General features: G+C 40.7%; 1 protein-coding gene across 1 annotated transcript; it reads right to left on the reverse strand.

Moving 5' to 3' along the window:
- LOC120565125 (cytochrome P450 2J6-like) lies at window positions 1-27,614 on the reverse strand. Its single transcript, XM_039810540.1, has 9 exons — window positions 27,316-27,614; window positions 9,987-10,149; window positions 9,697-9,846; window positions 8,139-8,299; window positions 4,747-4,923; window positions 4,514-4,652; window positions 4,129-4,316; window positions 822-963; window positions 1-666 (listed from the first exon to the last, which is right to left on the reverse strand). Exons 1-9 carry the CDS (start codon window positions 27,514-27,516, stop codon window positions 491-493), a joined length of 1,497 nt encoding a protein of 498 aa, XP_039666474.1. The 5' UTR covers window positions 27,517-27,614; the 3' UTR covers window positions 1-490.
- Between the last annotated feature and the right edge of the window lie 312 nt (window positions 27,615-27,926).

Here is a 27,926-nt window from a genome sequence, read left to right on the forward strand (position 1 = left end):
TACAGATAGAGTAGGTCTAGACCACACTCTATAATTTACAAAGACCCAACAATTCCAATAATGATGAGCACAATTAATAACAAAATATATAAATAAGAATACCATATTAATGCTCAAGTTGATAAACCGCAATTGCTGCATGGTATTCTCTAATAATATGAGTGTTTCTCAACTGCCAAATCTCAGACTGTAATCACAGTGTCAACATGAACACACAGCTGTCTGAATGAGAAACTAAACATCAGTATCATTTAATTAAACACACGTCACGTTTAAGCTAATGTGACAAATCCAATATGCAGTGGTAAGCACCATAGGAATTAACATCACAGTGATTTTCTTTTAAACTTAAAAAAAGCCTAAAGGGCCTATTGATTGAGAAAAAGAAAACTAAGTCTAAATTATATAAAATAACAGTAGATAGTTAAAATCATAGTGAAAACAGTGATTAATTGTGTTTCTGATGGTACAGTTTGGGACAGTTGGTGGTTTATCGTGGTACAGCACAGAGGCGGTAAGGTTTGGGACAGAGAGTGCCTCCTAACTTAAACTCCAGAGTGGGCGGCTCTCCAGCGGGTGCCGAGAAAGAAAACCTCTGAAGGAGGGAGGTAAAAAAGAGGAATAACTCCATCCTAGCCAGCTGCTCCCCAAGACACACACGCTTACCTGAGAATACACAATACAGCAGATGGGTAGTATTCCCACAATTTTTATTCACTTTGACCATATACTATTTCTGCAGCCCTGAAACAACCAAAGAACACAAAAACCTGATCCCCTCCTATCCCTCTAACTTTAGAGGGTCGTAACTACTGACTTACCTGCTGAAAAAGGAAGGAAGGCTTCGCTCTTTCTAAATTTGCCGTCCTGGTCCAGAAAATGTTGAGGGTTGAACGAGTGTGGAGTTTCCCACATTGACTCATCACGTAGAACAGAGATCAGTGTGGGTAAGACAAGGGTGCCCTGAGGAAATGCCATCAATGAAAACGGTTAATCAAACCGATATCTCTTCGGTTTTTGGTATTTCTTCTTCTTCTTTTAATCCTCAACATTGGAAAAAAAAAGCAGTTGATCATAATATTTAGAAAAACATAAATCAATCAAAATTGGATGGACTTTTTTTCTCAATTGTCTTCAATGTGAGGTGCATTTAATACTAATCAATCTCAAAGCCAAGTGTCATGCACCAGGAGCATTTCTTAAAGTGTCTCTCTATGTACTATGCAATTTATAATGTATATATACGTATGTCCATGTGCGTGTTAATGAAGACAAATGCTCCCAGAGGAGGTACTAAATGGACTTGTAGTAACCATACCTGCAAACTCAGAAGGGCTGAAAAGGTGACACACTTCCCTTCCCCCCCCAGAAGAAAAATAAAGGGATACACAACATTTCTCCCTGTAAGCAAACGATACTTAAAACTATATATACATATATATATATACACACATACACATATATATACATATATATATATATACACACATACATATACATATATATATACACATACACATAACACATATATATATATATATATATATATATATATATATATATATACATATACATATATAACATACATACATATACATATATATACATACATATATATACATACATACATATATATACACACATACATACACACATATACACATACACACACACATAGACATACATATACATACATATACATACAGGGGGGGGGGGGGGGGGGGGGGGAGAGACACACACAGGGCAGACACAAACAGGACAGACAGGAGCAAGAGACAGACAGAGACAGAGAGAGAGACAATAGAGACAAGAGAGAGAGACAGAGAGAGAGAGAGACGCACAGACAAGAGACAGACAGACAGACAGGCAGAGAGAGAGAGACAAGAGAGCAGAAGAGAGAGAGAGAAGACAGAGAGAGACACAGAGGAAAGAGAAGAGAGAGAGAGAGAGAGAAGAGAGAGAGGCAGAGAGGACAAGGAGAGAGAGAGAAAGAGAGAGAGAGAGAGAGAGACAGGAAAGAGAGAGAGAGAGAGAAGAGAGGAGAAGAAAGAGAGAGAGGAGAGAAAGAGGAAGAGAGAGAGAGGAGAGATAGAGAGAGAGGAAAGAGGAGAGAGGAGAGAGAGAGAGAGAGAGGAAAGAGGAGAGAGAGAGAGAGAAGAGAGAGGAGAGAGAGAGAGAGGAAGAGAGAGGAAAGAGAGAGAGAGAGGAGGAGAGAGAGGAAGGAGAGAGAGAGAGAGAGAGGAGAGGGAGAGGAAAGAGAGAGAGAGAGAAAGAGGAGAGAGAGAGAAAGAGAGAAAGAGAGAGAGGAGAGAGAGAGAGGAGAGAGAGAGAGAAAGGGGAGAGAGAGAGAGAGAGAGGAGAAAGAGAGAGAGAGAGAGAGAGAGAGAGAGAGAGAGAGAGAGAAAGAGAGAGAGAAGAGATAGAGAGAAAGAGAAGAGAGAGGGGAGGAGAGAGAGAGAGAGAGAGAGAGAGAGAGAGAGAGAGAGAGGCAGAGAGAGAGAGAGAGAGGAGATAGAGAGAGAGAGAGAGAGAGAGGAGACAGAGAGAGAGGAGGAAAGAGACAGAAGCAGGCCACACACACACACCACACACACACACACACACACAACACACACAAGAGAGCAAGAAAGCGAGAGAGAGAGAGAGAGACAGAGAGACAAGAGAGACAGAGACAGAGGCAAGACAAGAGAGAAAGAAAGACAGCAAGACAAGAGGCAGAGACACACACACACAGCAGAGACAGGCACAGAAACACAGAGACACACACACACAGCAAGAGGAAAAGAGAGAGAACACACACACGGCACACAGGCACACAGGCACACGCACACACACGCACACACACCACACACACACACACACACACACACCACACACACACACAAAGAGAGAGGACACACACACAGGACACACACACACAGGCAAAGCACAGAGACACACACACAGGAGACACAGGAGGAAAGAGGAGAGAGAAAGAGGAGGAGAGAGAAGAAAGAGAGAGGAGAGGAGAGAGGAGGGGGAGAGAGGAGAGGAGAGAGGAGAGGAGGAGGAAAGAGGAAAGGAAAGAGAGGAGGAGAGAGGGAGGAGAGAAAGAGAGAGAGAGGAGAGAGAGAGGAAAGAGAGAGAGAGAGAGAGAGGAGAGAGAGAGAGAGAGAGAGAGAGAGAGAGAGAGAGAGAGAGAAGAGAGAGAGAGAAAGAGAGAGAAGAGAGAGAAAGAGAGAGAGAGAGAGAGGAAGAGAGAGAGAGGAAAGAGAGAGAGAGAGAGGAGGAGAGAGGAGAGAGAGAGAGAGAGGAAAGAAAGAGAGAGAGAGAGAGAGGAGTGGAGGAGGAGGAAGGAAGAAGAATGGAGTGGAGAGGAAGGATGGAGAGGGGAGTGAGTGGAGGAGAAGAGTGGAGGAAAGGAAGAAGGGAGAATGGAGGAGTGGAGGCGTGAAAGGAAGGAGAGGAAAGAGGACAGTGACTGGACAGGAGGAGGAGGTGGATGGATGGAAAGGGAAAGGAAGTGAGTGAAAGGAAGGAATGGATAAGGAATGGATGGATGGATGGTGGAGTGGATGGACACAGTGGTGGAGGTGGTGAATGGTGGAATAGGCAGGAGAGAAGAAGGATGGAGGAAGGTGGAGTGCCCACTGTATGGACACTGCGCAGGCGCGGTTCTTTTGCGCGGCGCTGCCGTACACCACGGCGACAGTGCTGCGTGGGTGTTTTCGCAGCGGAAAAAGAAAACTTCTTCATGGGAGTTATGTTGTTTAGTTTTTTTTTTTTTTTTTTTTTACAGTAAATAAATAATAAACTAATACAAATGTTAAAGTAAAGTTTCTTTGCATTAATTTGATTCCCAATCAAGATTTCTATTATCAACAATTAATTCAACATTAATCAGGAGCATTTCTCGATTTTTCAGTTCATATCAATACATTTAAAAAATCTACTTGCAGATTTACTTTTTTATTAAAGTTATCTTTACATAGTTGAAACGGAATGGTTTGAGTGTTTGGGGGAAATGTGTTTTGAGTTGATTGCCAAAAAACAACACATTCAAAAGTTATGCTGCCAGAAAATCCAACAATATGAGAAAATGAGCAATAGGTGAAATGCTCACATAAAAATATTATTTATCATTTGTACCTTTGGGATTGTGTACTTGTCGAGCACAGTGTCTTTGCTTGTCATGCGGGCCACATTTAGGGGAACGATGTTGGCCATTCTCTGGATTTCATGGATGACTGCATCAGTATATGGCATCTTTTCTTTGTCCGTCATAGAGGGCTGTCTGGATGAGCCAACAACAGTATCTATCTCAGCCTGGACTCTCTCTGCACACAGAGAAAACAGGAAACCATGTGAGTCTGTGCACCACATAGACGACTGAGGGGAAAAGGATGTGCAGCACATCCCCCACACTTACTCTCCCAATGCAGGTCTGACCTGTGAAAGACCTTTGACAGAAGTCGAGGCAAGCCACGTACAAACCATGCAGGAATGGAGTGGGACAAATATTACGCATACACACCTTGTATGTGAGGGTAGTAGATCATGTACAGCAGTCCCCAGTGTAAAGTAGTGGCAGTGGTTTCAGTTCCAGCACCAAATAGGTCCAGAGTGCAGATCCTCAAATTATTTAAGTCAAAACCAGAATCTTCGTCCTTCATCTATCAATAACCCAAGAGACATTTTCTAGTATCAGTTGACATATTTCATTAAATACAGAGAACAAACACAATACAGACGCATAAAAACAATCACCTCTCCAATCTCTGTGAGGAAGCAGTCGATGTAGTCTCTTTGGGATGAAGGGTCAAAGCTTTCTCTGTGTTCTTGGATCTTGATTTGTATGAAGTCAATTATATTTTGTGTCAGTATGAATATCTTCTGGTGAGGTCCAGGCAGCCACTTCATCAGCCAAGGTAACATGTTATAAACCTAGAGCATGAAGACAGATACCAGATCATTTATGAATTAAACAATTTTGTTTCACATAGATATATGCAGATGTGTATAATATACATTTTTATTTTTATGCAAATTGCTGCTAAGGAGGGCTGAGTTGTTGGATATACTGTGAAGGGGATGAACAATGCTGCCAAGGCCAACAAGGTAATTTCATACCTACAGGAATTTAAAGGAGAAATTAGTTTTTTACAAGAAACATGTACCTCGGACATCTCTCGCATTAATGGTGTAGACACATATAGCCGACGGGCGACCGTTGACAGAAAACCCCGTTGATATGATCAGTCGCGTCCCCGAGGTCCAAAAAACTGCCACAGAACAGACCAAAAAGACGAGAGGAGACGAGACGTAATACATCTCTATAACAGCAGGCGGCGCTAATCTGTAATGTTGCCCAATAAATGAAAACCGGCAGCCGATTGGACGAACGCGTCACATGGGTTCGTTTTCTCCGGAAATTCAGAGCCAGACTGTCATGGCGGCCGTTCAGAATACGATCTCATATTGTACTAAAATAGTTCACTGAAACGTGTTTCTGAAAACATTTTAAGCGAGAAATTTTGAGAGACTGTAGTCGCCTCATTCCGCTAGTCATTTCCGGGTGAGTCCCGACTTCCCTGCCGCCGACCGAACATGTCAGGTCGGCCAAAATGAATTCCCAAATTGTACATCGCACATTCAAAAAAACATTCATCAATGCACTCCTTGAATTCAGCTGAATCTCCTGATATAGGCCATGCCCATTTCCCCTAAATCGATTTTCCGCAATATCACACAATTTGCAAAACCAACTTTTTGAACTCCTTCTAACATCCAAGCATCTGATCTGCATGAAACTTCGCACATAGCATCTCCAGATGGAATTGACCAAAAGTTATCAAAAGAATTTTGCTGGGTTAAACTATGCACAATTTACGAGCTAACACAATTTTGTAGCTAGCTACAAAACACGAACTTTAGCATATCTCGGCCAAATGAAAGGCTATCAGTGCAAAACTTTAGATGGTTGCTTGTCATCCCACTCTGAGCATTTGCACCAAATGTGACCAAAAACAGCCATTAGGGGGCACTATAATCAACGTAGAAATGTGTTGCCAATAACTCAATGCATGTGAATGGGGAAGACTTGCAATTGCAATTTATCAGCCACGGTAAATGCTATCAAGGCAAAACTTGTTCCAAAGAATTTCTAATTAGGAAGAAGTTCCACTCTCTCGATACTTCCGGCTTCTGAACTGGTTGCAGTTCCACTCTGGTTCCACTATAGGGTTCTCACGGGCGAGTGCAGAATGAATGGGACTCTATATCCCTCAAAATTTTCTCAGGATATAATTTTTTGTCTAGTAATTAGAATGTTGCATTCGAAAGGGGAGGCAAAGAAAATACACACTGCTGGGTGTTAAATTTTAAAGTCACTTTTTTGTTCTAAAAAGCCTTTTAAAATGTGAATGACGTCATACACATCGTACGGCCAGAGATACTGCTTTACGGCAAGCTCTGAGTCACTTCCTTTGTTCTCTCGAGGCATCGACAACACTGACAGGTAAGGCTCTCCCTGTCAATACACGTGCTAGTATGAGGTTTGCTAATGTTTTAAAGACCACGCCGAAATATTCACTCTGACATTCTGGTTCCGCTTCGGATGACGTCAAGCGGGATCTCTGGTCGTAATCAGTCCTTCACTGACCAATCAGCATTCATTAGCAGAATGCTAACGTGTTATGGGCAACAACGACTCAACCTGTAAGAAATCGAAAGGACATAAGGACTCGTTCATTCAACTTTCGACCTATAATCCATGTTGAACTTGCAAAAACTACAATCAAATCTGAGATTTGTCAATGGCAATCAGGCGAAAGACACAAATTTAGCCGTCTAGCTCAGTAGAGTCCCATTCATTTTGCACTCGCCTGCGATCACCCCCCAGTGGAACTTTGGTGGACCTGCAACCAAATTCGGTACAATGGAGCTAAATAGGGAGTGGAAAGGCTTTCTGTAGACAGGCTTTGCTTGTACCAAATAATGTGAAGATTGGCCATTGGGGGGCGCTATAATCAATGTAGATACGTTTTGGCCTTTAACTCAATGAATGTAAATGTAAATTTGCAATTGCGATTTACTACAGACCTTGCAGCTCCAACATTGCGATATTCCCTGACGTTTGCCATGCCGCTGTAGCTCTTTGGGTTCTGATTCCGCGAGCTCCGCGGGTCGTCATGGCCGACTCGCTCCAGGGCCAATTTGCACCGGGGAGGCTTGGACCCAGTCATAACTGCTTGCAGTTCTAGTTTTTAGTTTTTTATCATTACTATTTTATTTATTTATTTATCTATGTCTTGTCAAAGCTCTTTTCTCAACATTAGGCACTCAAAGATAGGTTTATATGACTGTTAGCAGTAAAACAAAATAGCATATAGGCCAATGTTCTGTAGATCATTGTACTGACTGGTAAGCAGTGGTGGAAGTACTTGGATCTTTTACTTAAAAGGGGTAACCTCGTTTTTTTCAACCTGGACCCTATTGTCATGCTTTTGTGTGTAAGTGACTAATGGGAAAAACAATCTTTGAAATTGGTCCAGTATTTAGTGAGAGGGCTGCAATGTAATCCTATTGGGCTAATGTGCATTGTCAATTTTGCTGTTTTTGCCACCGAGAGGGTCAGATTGTTTCAGATTCTAAGTGTCTGACAACATTATGGGAAAGAGCTAGAAGTTGAACATGCCTTTGACCCATGGATGTATTAAGAGAATTGGATACAGCATTCAGCGCGAAGCCCCGTTCATTCCAATGAGAGTTGCTCAAAAGCGCATAAAGCAGTCATGGAGCTCGATCTTCCCATGGATGTAACTTTGACCCATTGGATGTATTAAGAGAAGATCCGAGTTCCTAGTACAAATGGAACGCACTATGATACCGTGAGAAACTTTTAACCTCGACAAGAAATCTTGTCACATTTAATCTCGAGATATCTCATCACACCCCTAATAATTTTACTTTAGAAAAGGATCGGAGTACTACTTCCACTAATGCTCATACATTTGTGTCAGTTTCTCATATAGTGGCTTTTTAGGTTTCTTTTATTTAATGCCATAAACTTTTGACTTATGGGGTCTGGGTGGATAAATTCTGATTTAAAATAAGAAAAGATTACCGCGTGCTGCATCTTATTTACAAAGGAGGCTCACCTGTGCCCATAAACCTCCCTCCAAGTACAGTAACTCATTGAAGTTCTGAAGAATCATGTGGTGCTGCTTGTCAGTGTACTCAAAGCGATCCCCAAACACCAGGCAGCAGATGATGTTGGACACAGCACTGTTTATCAGTGACTGGGCATTAAAAGGCTTGCCTGTTAAATAAAGAGGAAATGTAGATGAGAAACACAGAACAGAAAAGGACAAAGTCCTTTCGATAATAAAGCAGGGAAATAAAGAGTCACATGCCCATGATCTATAGGCCCTTACACACCAGGATGTTTTTTGTGCGATTCAATTGCACATCAATATATTTTCCTTTTTATTATATTATTATAATTATTTCGCATTATCGCATTGCTTATTTGTCACGCCCCCGGTGTGTAATGGCCTTAAGGTGCATGGTCCAATGCTCTGGGCTGGGGGTGCATGGTTCTGTGTTGCAAGGCTAAAGAGAAATCACATGTTCATAGAATAAACAAGAATACAATTATTTCTACAGGTCTGAAACCATGCCATTCTGCATAATGAGCACTTTTCTCTTACTTGAAGTACTTAAAGTAGTAATATACCAATATTTTAAATTTTACTTCAATAAACTGAGGACTTTCTTGTATGTCATAGTACTAGGCTACTTCTACTTTTAGTTATTGTAGTAAGCTTTAATATCTTCTTATCATTTTTACTACTTTTATCTCTCTGCCTTTTTATTGGATGTTTTATTATGTTTTTATACCCTTATTTATTATTTTTCTGTATTTTCAATGCCATACTGTAAAGCACTTTGAGTTGCATTTTATTCAAGAATACAAAAAAATGTGTCCACAGTGCTGCGGAGGAGGGTCTGGCTAGTCCACACAGCATTCCGGGATGGGAGAAAAACGTGCTCTGGTTTATTGGCATTTCTTTAAACTAATCACAATCGTCTTGGGCGGTGCTAAGCACCGGACGAAGCAAACATGCCGCTGCATAATAGCCTCGGGAAGGAACTTGTTTTGGTGGAACATGTGAACGTTCAAAAGTTGTTTTAGTTGTGCAACAGAAAACTCAGATTGGATAGTTAGATAGATCTGAGGAGCAGTTAATCATAGTCCTCATGAATTGACTGGAGTTTAGAAGGCCAACACAAAGAAAGTGGAAGGTGATGGACATCCGGTGGAATTTCCAGCAGCACCTGAACAATCCCAGAAATGAAACGTTGTCGATATACGTAGATAAAGTAAGGGTTAATGCAAGAAGAGGTGTCTATTATTATGAATTAATGAACGTGGAGGCCATTAATCACCTGATAATGGACACCTTGAAGGGCATTACATGCTTATACCATGGTCACTTGTCATATCAAGACATATCAGTGTAAAACAATTATTCTATTCAATTTAGCGCATTTATGTCAATTTAAAGTGAACTTCTTAGTACTGTGTCTTATATCATTTTTTATGGACACCTTGCAGCCAATCAGAATTGAGTATTCACCCAGACCATGGTATAAGAAGCGTTAGCTGATTAGTAGCTAGTAGTAGTTTGATGAAAAGTAAAATGTATTCAATGCCTTGCTGAAGGGCATATGCCTCAGTGAGAAAATGGCACTCCTGCTGGATGGACGGCTCCAGCGACTTCTTGCCCACACCAAAATTTCTGAGTGTACGAAGAGCAAATCTCCTCTGCTCCTTCCATGGATATCCATTTGATATCACCAGACCTATTGGAAACACAAAACAGCATTGGACTGAAAGTAATTGGAAATAGGTTTAACTAACAACTAGCTAAATGCTAATATGCCTGAAATGGTGTCGGTCTGAAGCCAAAAAAACTTTTTGAACAAAATGCAATACACATTACCTTTATTTCCAACTAATGCGTGAAACAATGGTATGGCAGGGCGATCCATGTAGTCCTCTCCTCTTTGGACCAGGGCCTCTCTCACAAGCTTGTAGCCATTGATGACCACAATCCTTCCACCAAAGAGTCGAAGGCTAAAAACGTTTCCATATTTCTCTGCAAACTAAATACAGAAAGCAGACTGGTGTTTTGGTTCAACACTGAGTTGACATACATTCTGAGGATGTCAACAACAAATAAATCAGTCTTGCTTTAGAGGGCTACTGCAGAAACATGCACCTGGCTGATGTGGCTCTGTTAGGGCTGCATGTTATCGGAATAAAACGGACTTTGCAATATTCTTTACCCCTGCTTTATTGGGATATGAAACCTATTAGAATTTTAACCAGATGATTTGAAAAGCTTTATTTGGAAATACAAAATTGGAACCATAATCACTATGTTTTATTGTGCTTTTATTGAGTCAGTCCTGTTCCTTGGTGTTTTAGTCATGCATCCTTAAAGGAGAGAAATTCCTTAAACTAAAAATAGTTAAACCGTCCAGTCGGCTGATTGGGGAGTAGGGGTGGGCGACAAAAAATAATAGATATTTTTTCAGATTTTGACGATAACAATAATTAGATGATATCCTTTAAAAATGTGTTTTTAAAAGTCTGAGTTACTTAATCACTGATGATAATAATGGGCACAATGTTGAATGAAAACAGTTCGTATTTATTTTCTTTAAAATGTAAGTATTCAAGTAAAAACAATTCAAAGACAAAATACTAATACTATACGAATACTAATTGAACTAGTGTAGTAACATTGAACTCTGAGTACACATTCAGTTACATCTCCGCTGTAATGTAAATTGCAGCATACAAGCAAGATGAAATCATAACAATAAAAGTGTTTGGTTCTGTAACATATTGCACACAACCATGTCCTTATTGGAAGCAGTCCTGGAGCTGGGATAGGGCAGGGTCAGGCCAGGTTCTGATAGTCCTTCTGACCGGGACTTATGCTGGGATCAGGAGTAGTTGGATGTGATCTGACTGGCCCAGATGAGGGAGAGGAGCAGTTCTGTGTGCTTTCTTGATGTTAGAGTATACATGGTCTTGTGTGTTCCTCCCTCTAGTAACACAATCTACAAAAGCTGGGAAGTACAGACTTTAAGGACGCCTTGTAAAAGTCCCCTGCTGTGTATCCCCTCCAGGTGATCGCGCTGCAGTTTGTTCACTATGGTTAGCAGTGAGCCAAACTTGTGCTAACGTTAGCATCAGTAGCTATGTAGACGGCAGTGTCCGTTTTCGTAGTAAATAAAATGGCCTGTATATTACTGACAGGGCTCCAGGTCAGGTGAGCCGTGCTGGGCAACGATCCTGCGGTCGGTACTCCATATCATTGTGCACAAAAATGCAGTCCTCCGCTCCGCCTCTGTTATTTTCTCATCCTGCCGGTAGCTAGCTCAGCGTGCTAGCGCCGACAACAACCTGGAGTAACCGGTCTGGCTATGTCCTCCGGGATGTTATGAGCCGCCTGGAAGACTCTCGTAACAGCTGTGTTGTATCGTGGTCCTGTATTGATTAGTTCAGTGTGGCTGTACTTGTATAAATATACACCGACAGGAGAACTAGTAGCCGCTGCACAATCGCGTGCCGCCATCTTTGTTGACACGAGTGAATGTGTAGCATTCCAATGCGTGTTTTGAAGTGTTTTTTTCTAAGTAATTTAAATACTCGATAATGTCCATTTGTACATCGTTAACACAACAATGACGATATTATCGTAAACGATATATATCGCCCACCCCTATTGGGGAGACACAACTTTATCCAGCGTTCCTGTATACCATACCATATAGACAGTTACAGAGGATAGCTACCTCTATTTTAAATGACGACCTGATGTATGGCGACAAGCACTCTTGCATCGCAGCAGGAGCAACAAGTCTGTCACACGTTGCAAACAGGGTGCAAAATTAACTTTTTTGTCCACCAGCCAAATGGCCAGTGAATGTTCACATTTTACTAGCCTCTCTATAGAACAGGGGTGAAGTTAGTTTAATGTTTGACATTCGTCGATTTTCATGGATGTTACCTTCAATAGCTCCGTGTCAAAGCCTAGATTTCACTCAGTTTCAGGGTATGTTGGAGAGCTAATTTAGACAGACTTATCACAGTTATTTTTAACTCAAAATCACCAAAAATGACAACGCACTTAAGAGTGCAAAGAACTGAATTTCTGTCCAACACGCCCGTCACTATAGAGGTAGTTGGGGACCGTCGTAAAATTGCAACTCCACTCATTTTAACTTTTTAAAAACTTTTTTGTTTTACAACATAGAAATCTCAAACCACTTCCATTATAGAGAGGGAGAGCCATTAAACATTTCACACTTGTGAATTAGTAAAAATAAATAAAGATGTAGGCTATAGTTACCAATAACAATAGTAGTTTCAACCATTTTCTGATTAATGAATATATTGGCATCAAACCACCTGTAATATGTCTCAGACATCCCCTCACAAATTTCACAGCTGTTAGTTTGTGAAAAAAATCCTTTGAAAATACCTTATCAATATCAGTGATCTGTTGGCTATTTAATGCACATTTAAAGATTATTATTTCAACACGTTTCTCATTAATGAATATATTGACATCTAACCACCTGTAATATTTTCCAAACATTGTCTCAAAACTTTCACAGCTTTTAGTTTGTGTTTAAGTCTTTAACAAATCCCTTAGCATCCGCATAACTAGGGTTGGGCATCGTTTGGATATTAACGATTCTGATTCCAATTCCAATTCAGATTTTTCCTTTCGATTCCGGTTCTTATCGATTCTCGATTCCAATTCTTTGAGGCGTGGAGTTGAAATGGGTCACATGCTTATTTCACAAATAAGAGGAAAGTTTTATTTTGATTCAAAAGGTGGGTTGCAGTTTGATGGGGCTTTTTCAATGTAAAATAAAGCCACACTAGAGCACCGCTTACTGTGCTCCAAGGTTGCAACACAACAAATGCCTGGACGCTACGGAAACCAAAACTTGCGCATGTTAAATTTGGAACCCATGATCAGATTTGAAACCAAATCCTCCAAACGATTCCAAAAGATACCAATAAAGAAACGATTCCGATGGAATCGTAACTTTTTAAACGATTCCAAGTAGGAATCGGTTCTCGATGCACATTCCTACGCATAACTGACCTATTGTATATACAATGCATATATAAAGGTTATCAATTTAATAGGTTTCTCATATCCACCTTTTACCCATGATTCCTAGTGTGTTTGAACCGGAAGTCAGTTGTCCTTTTCCAGTTCGAAGCTTGTGTACGTTTGATAGCTTGTAGCTTGATAGCTTGTTCGCTGTAAAAGCCGGTGTTTCTCCATGGATGAAGCACAAATGGACAAAAAACGGAGGTGGATACACACCATGGATGTTTTAACAAGTCATGACGACAAGACCGTAACAGTCCCTCATGCATCCCTTCTGACGGAGTGGCTAGATGACATGAAGCAATGGCCCAATGTTAGCTACATCGACGTCGTTAATTACCTTTTATTTTCCGAAGGTGTTGATGGCGAAGAATTGCGTAATTACAAAAGCACAGAAGCATATACTTACTTGAATAGTAACAAAATAGGTACAGTATTGTTGAAGAAACACAGCGGCTTTATCTTTTTTAAGGCAGCAGTAGAGCCTAGTCAGAGTGTCAATGAAGCTAAACATAGAGCATGGGTAATGCTGAGGGAAAGTGGAGTAATTGAGACGGGTCGGCGGCTCTTGCATTGCCGGGTTAGGGAAGTCATGTAGCCATGCAGCAGCTATTCTATGGAAGGTAAAAATAAAAAAGTACATAAACACAGTACTTGACTAAATGTACTTTTACACTTGTAATTTGATATACTTATGTTCATGCTTAATAGTAATGTTAATAGTAAGTGGATAAATAACAAAGACAGTATTGATGCCATTATAGCGTGCAAAATACAGTGATTGATGGAAAGACAGGGCTTGCATGTACAGATGAGCAGCGCAGGTGGAATGCAGGGACATCAAAGAACCTTGAGCCTAAACGTCTGAGTCAGATTAACTTCAGGCACCACAAGGCAGAACAGCAATACAGTGTTAACTGTAGGGCTGTAGCCAGTCAACCACTCCCAAATACACCACATCATGTGTCACACAAAGACTTCAGAGACAGTGTGGACAAAGCCCCCATCCAACCACTTTTTGTCCTGAAGAACACTTTACTTGGGAAGTGTTATAATGCCTCACCATCAGCAGAACAACCTAGAACTAGTTACAGTGCAGTTGATGACAAGATTCTTCAGCCACATCAGACACACAATTATGAGCTTAGCTGTAACTCATGCTCAGTGCAGTATGATGAGGCATTTGTTAGGGAGCAAGTCAAGTGATTGAGAGGTTTTTATTTCTCACGTATGCTACCTCGGCTTGTAGATGAATATGCTGCAGGAGGGGTTAAGCTAAATAAAAGATACATTGAGGTAATGGACAAGGTTCAGTGAACATCTACACATGTGGAATGACCATAAATGTGTGCCATACATTAAGAGAATCTGAGTGAAAATTGGGATACCTTTAGACAGTGTTAAGCAAAAACATGCTGCCAGTCTTTATTGTTTGTATGTAAAGATATGCAATGTGATTCCAACCATATATTTTCCTATAAAAAGAAAAGCATTCATGTCATATTTGAAAAGTTGATAACATGAAATGTAAGTAGTTCAGTTTGTATCATGTAGAAAAAATGCATACAAATTCACATTCTGTTCAACACAACAAATGTTCAAATACACTCGTTTTGTAGACATAAGTGTTTTAGCCATTATGGCACCATTTCATTTGATGTTCCTGTAAATATGGTATATACATGGATCACATATTAAATTATTAAGCTTCGTTAGGCCTGTATACAGATCAGTCTCAGGTTGACACTTTTAGTTCTGAAAGTTAAGTTGCACAACTTAAGGTAATGTTTATGTAGGTTTAATGTATGCCTTAGTTTGAGATTGTTATTGCATTTCAGAAAATGTTTTCTTTAAAAACAATGTAATATGGCACTTAAATGCACTTAATATGTTTAGTTTGTGAGCGATATTGTAATGTAGGCAATAAAAATGTTTCTATTTCCGAAAATTAAACCAAACTAGCTCTTCAATAAAACAAAAGTATTTCTTATCAGATTACTCGATTAATCAATGGAATAATCGGTGGAATCAATTACTAAAATAATCGATAGCTGCAGCCCTAATCTTGAATAAGATCCTCCCTCAGATTAACAAGAGCAGCACACACTCTTAGAGTCTTGTCAATTATAGGAGCTAGTGATCGGAACAACCTGGGACAGTATTTTGTAAACTTTCAAATGTCGAATTGCTCTTTCAACATGAATTCTCACATGTGCAATTCGTCTAGTACTCGTCACCTGTTCCTCAGTTAGCTGTCCACGCTTTTTTGTGAAAGAAGGCTTTACCAACTTCACTTTTCTCTCAAACATTTGGTAAAGCCTCTATCTGCCATTACCTCATCTCCAGGCATTAACTAGTCCAATATGCCTGAGTCCACAGTTATAAATTTGTCACTGCATCGCCCTCCATATGCTGCAGAAATGAACATAATTAGTCCACATGGGGCAACAGCTACCAGGTATTTCACAGTGTTATGTGAATAATAATGACTGTATGTTTCTCCTCTGGAAACAATGTTTTGGGGTTTCTGTAAAAGGCTCTCACTGCAGTCTATAATACATGTTGTACTGGGGAAATTCTTCTTGAAGGCTGCAGGCATGGTTGCCCGAATAGTTTCTCTTGGAAGCCATGGAATTAGAGGTCGCAAAACTTCCTCCAGTTTGTCGATCCAATATGACATTGTCACGGGGCGGAAGTTGATTTTATGTAAGCATGCTTTTACTTGGATTTGCTGTGTTTTTACTATTTGCTGTGCAAGTAGGCTATATTTTGCCTTTTGAAATGTAGTAGAGTAGAAGAAAGTATGGGGATGAGTCGGTATGAATGAAACACGGGACGAATGAAACAGCAATTTTCTCTGAGCTCATTGCTACAACACTGATATGCCAAACTAACGTTACATCAGCTTGTACAGTTTGAAGTACTTAAAGGGGTGACAGAATGATTATATAGGGTATTTTACACTGTTCCTTAAGACCTAATAGGGTATGTATTGGTTGGGCTGAAAATTGCCCGAATGCTATTTTATTGGGCCCTTAACTACCCTGTGAATATGGCTCTATTTGGAACAAGAGCTTTTCTTCCAAATATGGTATGCTCATGAATATTCAGAATGAGCTGCGTGCTGACTGGTTTGAGCAAACTACATAGAAACACATGGGAGACTCGACAGCAGGTCTCATATTTCAGACACTGCAAAGTTATACATTGTTTGTCGGGCTATTTCGTTATTAAATTCACTTCTGAGACTTTTTTAAGCGAGAAATCAACTATATAAAGCTCAAATATGGGCCTTTTTACGAAAATTGATGGCCAATTGCAAATTTGGTAAGACCGGATTTCAGCACCGGTGCTGCCTGTGTTGCTGCCTCGCCGCCCGGCCTGCCTTCCTTCACAGACCCCGGCCTGCTATGAGGTACTTGGAGCTCCGTCACGACTGGCAGCCCACAGCACTCCATACCCGCGCAAAGTCACCGTCTTTTGGGCTAATGGACAACCAAATGCCGCTGCCCTGACAGAGCTCCAGGGCCTGCAACTCCCCTCTTACTGCTAGCTAAATGGCCCGTGTGTGAGAGCGCGGTCAGCGAGCTTCAGAAGTGAATTTTGTAATGGAATAGCAGAGATTCAGAAGACTACCTAATCTCAGGTCAGTTGTGTAGCCTATGTAAATGTTGGGGCGTGACTGTTCTCTTAATACACCCATGGGCGTGACAAAGTTACAGGTCTTGGGATGCTGACGTCAACTTCCAGCTTTTTTGAGATTCGCCCGTTTTCAGCGGCAGTTTCAAAATATGAGATTTTCATAGTAAATGGGTGTCAATGGGATTTTGAGCTTCTATGTATATCCTATTTACCCACCGAACTGTCGTTATTCAACTATGACAGAGTAAAATCGGTTTTGCATTCTATCACCCCTTTAAGCAAAACCCTAACGTCTGTAACGTTTTCTTTTTAAAATGGCGTTAATCTGAAAAGTGTTTCAGCCGTCCCGGTTCTCCCATATCACGACATAACCAGTATTTATATCTATCTTGCTGCATAAAACATGGAATAACTGTAATGTTACAGTTTAACTTACAAGGTCTGCCTTCGATGTCTTCATTGCTGCTGCTAGCCGTTTCCGACACAGTTAGCCGGACTAGCTTTCTCCTCGTCTTCGGAGGTGGTTGGTCGTAGCCCAGATAAAGCTCCGGATCAGGGTGCAGTTCTGTTGGCAAACATACACTCTCTTTGGAGGGTGTTTTATTTTCAAAGCTGCAAGCCACACTGTTTTGCATTCCTCATTCCTTGGCATGGAGTGCAAAGCATAGGGCGCTGGACAAGGACAATTTCTTTGAAGTTGCTGATGTTCGAGGCAAGACGTTTCCGACAAAATCTTCAATTTTATTGAATTGTTATGGCAACCAACAACGGCACAAGTTGAACCTGAGCTCATGTTAACAACACTTAAACACAACTAATTCTAATCAATATAATGTTGCCTTCTCTGTCGATATCATGGTACGCTAGCAACTTAGCGAGTAGAGGTTAGCCGCTGAACCGGAAACACAATACCGGAATGCGGAAGTAGGTCAGCACCCATTGGTTGCTGGAGAAACAAGTGGATATGACTATATTTATCAAACTACCTGTAAGAGGTCTCAGACATCCGCTTACAAATTTCACAGCTGTTATTTCGTGAAAGTCTTAAAGGGGTGATAGAATGCAAAACCGATTTTACCCTGTCATAGTTGAATAACGACAGTTCGGTGGGTAAATAGGACATACATAGAAGCTCAAAATCCCATTGACACCCTTTTACTATGAAAATTTCATATTTTGAAACTGCCGCTGAAAATGGGCGAATCCCAACAAAGCTGGAAGTTGACGTCAACCTCCCAAAAACCGGAACCTTTGTCAGCCCATGGGTGTATTAAGAGAACGGTCACGCTCAACATTTACATAGGCTACACAACTGACCTGAGATCAGTTAGTCTTCTGAATCTAGGTCGCGCAGATCTCAGAAAAATGTATACATTGTTCATATGCTATTTTACCATTAAATTCACTTCTGAGAATTTTTTGCGAGAAATCAACTACTTAGAGGTCAAATATGGGCCGTTTTACGAAAATTGATGTCTAATTGCAAATTTTGTCCGACTGTGTCGGACTTCAGAGGCTGGTGCGCCTGTGTTGCTGCCTCGCCCCTGGCCTGCCTTCCTCCACAGACCCCGGTGTAACACCGTGCTTGTTGCGCGCCCGATTGAGCTCGGCCGCCGCGCCGCCGAAGCCCATAGCACCGCTACAAGCAAAGTCACCGTTTGGGCGCTGGTGGACTACTACCAAACGCCGCTGCTCTGACAGAGCTCCAGGGCCTGCAACTCCCCTCTTCCTGCTAGCTAGCTAAATGCCCGGTGTATGTGGAGTGAAAGCGCGGTCAGCGAGCTTGTTACGCCAGCATTCTCTTACCACAGATTCTAGTTAATCTTATAATGTGTGTAATTATAATGTGTTGAGTTATTTAAACAAACGATTGGGAAAATAAACACCGCTTGTCCATGAGTCTCATTGATAGAGCTCGCGGCTGGATGGAGCTCTATCAATGAGAGCTAGCTAGCTCCCTCTTAGAATTCCTCTGGAATTCACAAATATTCATTAACTTGAAATCGGACACCGTTGTTAGCTTTATAAAAAATATAGTTATATGTTGTATAAGTGGCGTGACGAAATTCAAACTGTAAATATACTCGAATTACGACCAAAAATGAAGCTAACTAGCCGCAATCTGTACACATAGGATTGAAGGGACAGTCGCAGCTAACGAAACCCTTACAGCTCACAAATATTCATTAACTTGAAATCGGACACAGTCGTTAGCTTTATAAAACATATAGTTAGATGTTGTATAAGTGGCGTGACGAAATTCAAACTGTAAATATACTCAAATTACGACCAAAAATGAAGCTAACTAGCCGCAATCTGTACACATAGGATTGCAGGGACAGTCGCAGCTAACGAAACCCTTACAGCTCACAAATATTCATTAACTTGAAATCGGACACAGTTGTTAGCTTTATAAAACATATAGTTAGATGTTGTATAAGTGGCGTGACGAAATTCAAACTGTAAATATACTCAAATTACGACCAAAAATTAAGCTAACTAGCCGCAAATCTGTACACATAGGATTGCAGGGACAGTCGCAGCTAACGAAACCCGTATAGCCTGCACAAATATTCATTAACTTGAAATCGGACACCGTTGTTAGCTTTATAAAACATATAGTTATATGTTGTATAGCTAAGTGGCGTGACATGTGTGTAACATTTGGTAAGAGATTGCTGGTGTAACAAGCTCGCTGACCGCGCTCTCACACACGGGCCATTTAGCTAGCAGGAAGAGAGGAGATGCAGGCCCTGGAGCTTTGTCAGGGCAGCGGCGTTTGGTAGTAGTCCACCAGCCCAAACGGTGACTTTGCGCGGGTATGAGGTGCTGTGGGCTGCAGCAGCCGTTCCGGAGCTCAATCGAGCTCACAGCAAGCCGGGGTCTGTGGAGGAAGGCAGGCCAGGCGGCGAGCCCTAACACAGGCAGCTGAACTCCGACACAGTTTTACCAAATTTGCAATTAGCCATCCATTTTCGTAAAACGGCCCATATTTGAGCTTTATATCGTTGATTTCTCGCATAAAAAAGTCTCAGAAGTGAATTTGGTAAGGAAACATTGCAGTGTCTGGAATATGAGATTCTGTCGCGTTTCTAATGTATGTGTATTGGAGATTCGTTCAACCAATCAGCACACGACCTCTAATGCGTGTGTATGGCGAGGTCGCTCAACCAATCAGCGTTCGTCTCTATGTGTGTTAATGCGGGGGCTAAGGCTCAACCAAGCAGCGCGCAGCTCATCTAAATATTCATGACCATACCATATTTGGAAGAAAAGCTCTTGTTACAAATAGGGCCAAAACACAGGGATGCATAAGGGCCAATAAAATATCAACCAGGCCATTTTCAGCCCAACTAATGTTACATACCCCATTAGGAGACCATAAGGAACAGTGTGAAATACCCTATATAATCATTCTATCACCCCTTTAAGCAAATCCCTTAGCATCCTCATCAGTGACCTATTGTATAAAATGCATATTTAAAAGGTTATCAATTCAATAGGTTTCTCATTTATGAATATAATCACATCAAACCACGTCTACACGTCTTACAAATTTCACAGCTGTTATTTTGTGAAAAGATGTCTGAGAAATATTACATGTGGTTTGATGGCAATATATTCAGAAATGAGAAACCTATTAAATTGGTAACCTTTATACAGTGCCTTGCGAAAGTATTCGGCCCCCTTGAACTTTTCGACCTTTTGCCACATTTCAGGCTTCAAACATAAAGATATAAAACTGTAATTTTTTGTGAAGAATCAACAAAAAGTGGGACACAATCATGAAGTGGAACGAAATTTATTGGATATTTCAAACTTTTTTAACAAATAAAACACTGAAAAATTGCGTGCAAAATTATTCAGCCCCTTTACTTTCAGTGCAGCAAACTCTCTCCAGAAGTTCAGTGAGGATCTCTGAATGATCCAATGTTGACCTAAATGACTAATGATGATAAATAGAATCCAGCTGTGTGTAATCAAGTCTCCGTATAAATGCACCTGCTCTGTGATAGTCTCAGAGGTCCGTTTAAAGCGCAGAAAGCATCATGAAGAACAAGGAACACACCAGGCAGGTCCGAGATACTGTTGTGGAGAAGTTTAAAGCCGGATTTGGATACAAAAAGATTTCCCAAGCTTTAAACATCACAAGGAGCACTGTGCAAGCGATAATATTGAAATGGAAGGAGTATCAGACCACTACAAATCTACGAAGACCCGGCCGTCCCTCTAAACTTTCAGCTCATACAAGGAGAAGACTGATCAGAGATGCAGCCAAGAGGCCCATGATCACTCTGGATGAACTGCGGAGATCTACAGCTGAGGCGGGAGACTCTGTCCATAGGACAACAATCAGTCGTATACTGCACAAATCTGGCCTTTATGGAAGAGTGGCAAGAAGAAAGCCATTTCTTAAAGATATGCATAAAAAGTGTCGTTGAAAGTTTGCCACAAGCCACCTGGGAGACACACCAAACATGTGGAAGAAGGTGCTGTGGTCAGATGAAACCAAAATCGAACTTTTTGGCAACAATGCAAAACGTTATGTTTGGCGTAAAAGCAACACAGCTCATCACCCTGAACACACCATCCCCACTGTCAAACATGGTGGTGGCAGCATCATGGTTTGGGCCTGCTTTTCTTCAGCAGGGACAGGGAAGATGGTTAAAATTGATGGGAAGATGGATGAAGCCAAATACAGGACCATTCTGGAAGAAAACCTGATGGAGTCTGCAAAAGACTGGGACGGAGATTTGTCTTCCAACAAGACAATGATCCAAAACATAAAGCAAAATCTACAATGGAATGGTTCACAAATAAACATATCCAGGTGTTAGAATGGCCAAGTCAAAGTCCAGACCTGAATCCAATCGAGAATCTGTGGAAAGAACTGAAAACTGCTGTTCACAAACGCTCTCCATCCAACCTCACTGAGCTCGAGCTGTTTTGCAAGGAGGAATGGGCAAAAATGTTCGTCTCTCGATGTGCAAAACTGATAGAGACATACCCCAAGCGACTTACAGCTGTAATCGCAGCAAAAGGTGGCGCTACAAAGTATTAACTTAAGGGGGCTGAATAATTTTGCACGCCCAATATTTCAGTTTTTTATTTGTTTAAAAGGTTTGAAATATCCAATAAATTTCGTTCCACTTCATGATTGTGTCCCACCTGTTGTTGATTCTTCACAAAAAATTACAGTTTTATATCTTTATGTTTGAGGCCTGAAATGTGGCAAAAGGTCAAAAAGTTCAAGGGGGCCGAATACTTTCGCAAGGCACTGTATATGCATTTTATAGTCAATATGTCAGATATGCGGATGCTAAGGCATTTGCTAAAGACTTTTTCACAAAATAACAGCTGTGAAATTTGTAAGAGGATGTCTGAGACCTATTAGACATGGTTTGATGTGATTATATTCATAAATGAGAAACCTATTGAATTGATAACCTTTAAATATGCATTTTATATACAATAGGTCACTGATGAGGATGCTAAGTGATTTGCTAAAGACTTTGTTTACAAACAGCTGTGAAAGTTGTGCGAAGATGTCTGAGAAATATTATACGTAGGTGGTTTGATGTAGGACTGGGCAATAAAACGATAACGATATGTCTCGCGATAGACACGTAATCACTATCAATAGAAAATGTGTTCGATAAAACGTTCGATAACTTGTTTTTCTTTCATCGAAAGAAACCAGAGGTTGCGAATCAAGTTTGGTTGCATGAAGAAAGGCACTCACTCTCTGGTAACCTAGCAACGTAGGGAGTCACACTCTAACAGCCAATCATGTAGCTAACAGTATCAAGTTTGGTTGTGCCATATCGCTGACTTGTGTTGGATTCTTCAATAAGAGAACCGGCGGCGTGGAGCGATAAGTGGAAAGTGAGTGCCGCAGTGTGCGAGGAAATTGTTGATAAAACAGGAAAAGTCAGTATGGCAGTTTTGGGGATTTTATAAGTCTGACCGTAGTCAGACCAATGTCTTCTGCAAATTATGCAAGACCATCATCCCAACCAACACTGGTAATACCACAAACTTGTTTTTACCACTGCGCTCACACTTTGGAGCACAGCCGTATTCGCCAGCAATGTCCAATAACATCTGCAGCTGCAACACCGTACAAGCAGCAGACCATGGAGAGGTACTCTGCATCAGTGCCTTACTAAACGGTACAAAGAAATAACGGAGGCAGACATGCTGAGCACTGTCGAGAAGCCAGGTTACCATATTTGAGTGTTTTCCATGGTTGTGTTGACAATTCTGATTTTATAACTGAGGGGATTATAATCAGGAGGAAGGTTAAGTTTAAAATAAAAATGTTTAAATTTCATATAATTTTCTCCTGGTCCTTATTTTAAATAGGTCATAAAAAAATATAAATAATTATCAATACCGATATGAAACACTTATATCGTGATACAGTTTTCAGCCTTATCGCCCAGCCCTAGTTTGATGTCAACATATACAAAAATGAGAAACCTATTAAATAAATAACCTTTAAATATGCATTTTATAGACAATTAGTCACTGATGAGTATGCTATGGGATTTTCTGAAGACTTAAAAGGAATATTTCACCGCTGGAAAGCTGAATATATCTTTAAATTGGGTCACTTATGTAGTAGAAATGTGAAAAAAAAAAAATTGAAATTGGTGCCTTCTAGGCCGAGAAGAGCCAGAAAATGTGTTTTGGTCTTATATGGATGAAAAACACCAAATCCCAGAATGCACCTGCTTCGTTGCTTTGAGTCCACTCCCAAGCCACGCCTACTGCTTGACAGACAGACAGAGGCATTCAACTCAACTCAAGCGTGTTTTATTGTCATTTCAACCATATACACGAAACAAGGTTTCATCGTGACTCAAGTGGTGTTACACATTTAAAATATATAAAAACAACATTATATAAAAACGACATACGAAACAGGCTACATTTAGTACACACACTTTATAGGCTCCGTAAAGTTCAGCTAACACTTACTAGCATTAGCGCTTGGTGGGCTGTAAACACAGAGCATAAACACAGCCGTGAATTAGCGTGCAATGTAGAATGGTCGGCATTTAACAGTCACAAACTCCACCAGCAGTTAGCAGTTAAATGGATACAAATCACCACATTTCTGCACCACTCCGTGTTAACACAGCCCACCTCTTTTACCCGGCGACAGAGCATCTGTAGCTCGGAGGGCTAGCAGGCCTGGTAGCTCGACAGTCCGGTACACTATTCAGGCATGTTTCCACAACAAAAACACAGCAGTCTCTGAACTCACGTTGGGGGTTTCGTTGAAGTTGGATGTAGTCCAGTTTGTGGTCTAAATGAGCGGACACTTGCAAGCAGGATCTGTAAAGTTCAGCTAACGCATACTAGCATTGGTGTAGCTAAACACCGAGTATAAACACAGCCGTGAATTAGCGTGGAATGTCGAATGGTCGGCATTTAACAGTCACAAGCTTCACCAGCAGTTAGCAGTAGCTAGTTGGATTTTATTTCTACACCAGTCCGTTTAACACAGCCCACCTCCACGGGCCGGCGAGAGCAGCCTGGTAGCTGGATAGTCCCGGTGCCGGTACACTGTTGTTCAGGCTTGTTTCCACAAAAACACAGCAGTCTCTGAACTCACGTTGGGAGTTTCGTTGAAGGAGGATGTAGTCCAGCTTGTTGTTTAATGAGCAGACACTTGCAAGCAGGATGGATGGGACAGGTGGACAGCTAGCGTTAGCTTTCCACCTAGCCGATGAGGATGTCCCCTAGCCGGCTAGCGGCATTGAGCGACACCGGCTGGTCTCCGTGCGAAGCTCACGTAGTGTGCCGAGTATTCCGCCTGTAATAACGTTTCCTTCATATTCTCCGATCTGTACCGATGTATCCCGGTGGTACACACGTCCGGTAGTTTGAATGCAGATAATTGTTGTAAATGTTTTCTGCTGAAAACCGAGAGCCTGTTTAGCGAAGCTTCAAGATGGCTGACAGTCGTTTTCATTTGGAATACCTCGGCCAGAGTCGGCCGTCCAACCCCTTGTGGGCGTGTTGAGTTGTAGATCTTACTACTGGCTTTAGTCCTTGCCTCTGGCCCAAAAATCTTCCGATGACGCAAAAATCGTCATTTTACGTCATCGGAAGATTTTTTCCCAGGCCCCAAATGCAGAGATCTCTCATCTCAGGGGGACATGAGGGAGGGAAGCACGGTCATTCAGAAATACTATCGGGTTTCTACTGATACAAAGCTGAATGCTAAATCGGTGAAGTATCCCTTTAAACACAAACTAAAAGCTGTGAAAATTTTTAGACGATGTTTGGAAAATATTACAGGTAGTTGATTGTCAATATATTCATTAATGAGAAACGTGTTGAAATAATAATCTTTAAATTTGCATTAGCCAACAAAATATCACTGATATTGATAAAGTATTTAAGGATTTTTTTTCACAAACTAACAGCTGTGAAATTTGTGAGGGGATGCCTGAGACATATTACAGGTGGTTTGATGCCAATATATTCATTAATCAGAAAATGGTTGAAACGTTATCATCGTTATTGGTAACTATAGCCTACATCCTTATTTATCTTTATTTATTTTTATTAATTCACAAGTGTGAAATGTTTAATGGCTCTCCCTCTCTATAATGAAAGTAGTTTGAGATTTATATGTTATAAAACAAAAAAGTTAATAAAGATTAAAATGAGTGGAGTAGCAATTTTAAGACGGTCCCTTATTACCTCTATAGTGACGGGCGCATTGGACAGACATTCAGTTCTTTGCTTTCTAAACTGTGTCGTCATTTTTGGTGAGTTTGAGTTAACTAAAACTGCGAAAACATCTGTCTATATATAAGCTCTCCAAGTTGGAGACTCCAACATACCCTGAAACTGGAGGAAAGTATTGACACGGAGCTATTGAAGGTAACATCTACGAAAAACTAACTTCACCCTCATTTCAAACAAATTGGTGAATGAAGCAAATTTACCAGCCACTTACTTATTTTACTGCTAATTATGAACCCGGTTTGCATGTCACCCTGCGCGCAGTGATGATGTGCAGCAGTTTTATTTAATAAAGGTTGAATAAAGTTAATGTTAGGGATGGCTGAAGTGAAACTGATGTTCCGAAGCTTTGCCGAGATCCCGAAGCGCAGATGTTTCGAAACACTGATCCGAAGCGTGATTCAAAACACTGATGTCACGTGACTACGGCTAAATGAAACACCGGAGTGTTTCACTAGTGTTTCAACAGGTGGCATGGTCCGCCAAATCAGCGTTTGATTGACAGGGTCGGGAACACACATCGCACATCAGTATAAAAGTGAAGTCAACGCACCTTGACCTCGTGGGTTTTTGTGAGATGAGTTTGATTTTGAGATAGCGGATATTTGGTGATATAGTGACATTCATAGTGCGAGTTGTTTAGTTATATTTAGGCTTACATTTAAATTTACACATTGACTGATAGACTGAGACAGACAGAGTATAGACCTACATACAGTGACACATTAATAGATAGATAGATAGATAGATAGATAGATAGATAGATAGATAGATAGATAGAACAGGACAGTTTATGGGAACGTTTTAATGATCGTATCTGTAAAACCCAGATTATACATAATGCTACAGCTGAAGCCACAGTGGAAGTGAAAAAATACCTCAACTATGCGTTTTTGCCCAGAACTCCTGATCCCCTAACTTACTGGAAAGAGAGAGCAGTAATCTTTCCTCATTTGTATGTCCTTGCTAAAAAATATCTTTGCATGCCAGCAACAAGTGTCCCTTGTGAGAGGATCTTTTCAAAGGCTGGAGAAATTATCTGTAAAACACGAAGTAGGCTAAGTCCTTCCACAGCAGAGAAATAAATATTTTTGAATGAAAATCTATAAAAAAGTGAGACATTGTGGCTTGATTTCTTTTATTAATATTCATTTTTTATGACCAAAATAGCATTATGCACAGTGAGGAGTCTACAAGCCTTACAAGCTTCACATATTAGAAAAATAATACAATACAATAATACATTTTTTATTTTTTTAATGGCTCGTTATCAAGGTTGTTTCAGATCAACACCTGCCAGTGACCACTAGGTGTCATCGTTGACAGGTGTCAGATTGTTTCGAAGCCTCGACACAATATGACACATTTGCTTCAACTGTTTCATTGTTTCACGAAGCCTCGATCTGCCCACCACTAGTTAATGTTAATTACATCAGTTGAATATTTTGACATTTTTACTTTTTATTCTTTAAAAGATGAAACTATTTGCATCGTTTATACGCTCTGTACGGAACAAACACTGTTGTGCATTTCCGCGTCAAAGGCGAAGGCGTTACTTTTCCCTACTTTTCTCAAAAACTATTGGTCCAAAAGACATCATTTAAAGTGTAGACCAATCAATGGATAATGCCCTGGAGAAGGAGCACATAAACTGGCTTTATTGGCAGAGGAGTGCTGAAGTGTGATAAGTGTACGTTATACATACTGATACACATACCTCTCTGATCTGCAGGTGGAATCGTGTGGAATCGATATGATGAAGGTCACCAATAAAAGGAAGAGACCACGGTCCTGGTGGAAAGTTTGGCGGCACCCTGTTCTTCAAAACATCAGTCAACAACAGAAAAACAAACAAAAATATCAAAATACTCCTGCCGCCCATCCATTCCAAGTCAAGTACACTGTATATTGTCTCCATTTGTTAGCTTATTTAGGCTAGTTTCTTTGTTCTACGTCGTTAATTTAACTATCGCGGCTGAAATGTTTTTTTTTAACGGAAGACAGGATAAGACTTCCTGTTTGCGTGCCTGTGACCTACAAAATAAAAGCACGTCCTGCATCAGATATTCAACGTACTCATACAGATTGGCCAATTTCAGGATTGAAATAATTGGATTTTAACTATAGATGCATTCATTTGTACATATTATTTTAATGTTGGAGGCGGAGCAAGTAAAGGTGAGGCTAGTGTAACTGCTTTATATACCACTGGGTACTGTATATACTACTGGGTAGCTTCATATTAAATAGGTATAGTTAATTACTTCATTAAATTTTGATAGTTACAGTAAGGTGAGGGTTAGGGGCTAGGAAAAGCATTGTCGGTCA

The sequence above is a fragment of the Perca fluviatilis genome, chromosome 9, assembly GCF_010015445.1.
Source record: "Perca fluviatilis chromosome 9, GENO_Pfluv_1.0, whole genome shotgun sequence".
NCBI classification, from domain to species: domain Eukaryota; kingdom Metazoa; phylum Chordata; class Actinopteri; order Perciformes; family Percidae; genus Perca; species Perca fluviatilis.

Bases quoted from the DNA above. Each gene is read 5' to 3' on its own strand.
- LOC120565125 (XM_039810540.1), bottom strand. From the start codon at position 27,516: ATGGAGACAATATACAGTGTACTTGACTTGGAATGGATGGGCGGCAGG. The intron at 4,317-4,513 runs GTGTGTATGCGT...CTCTGTGTGCAG, and splicing joins CTACTACCCTCACATACAAG to AGAGAGTCCAGGCTGAGATA. The intron at 964-4,128 runs GTACAAATGATA...GCATTTCCTCAG, and splicing joins ACAAGTACACAATCCCAAAG to GGCACCCTTGTCTTACCCAC.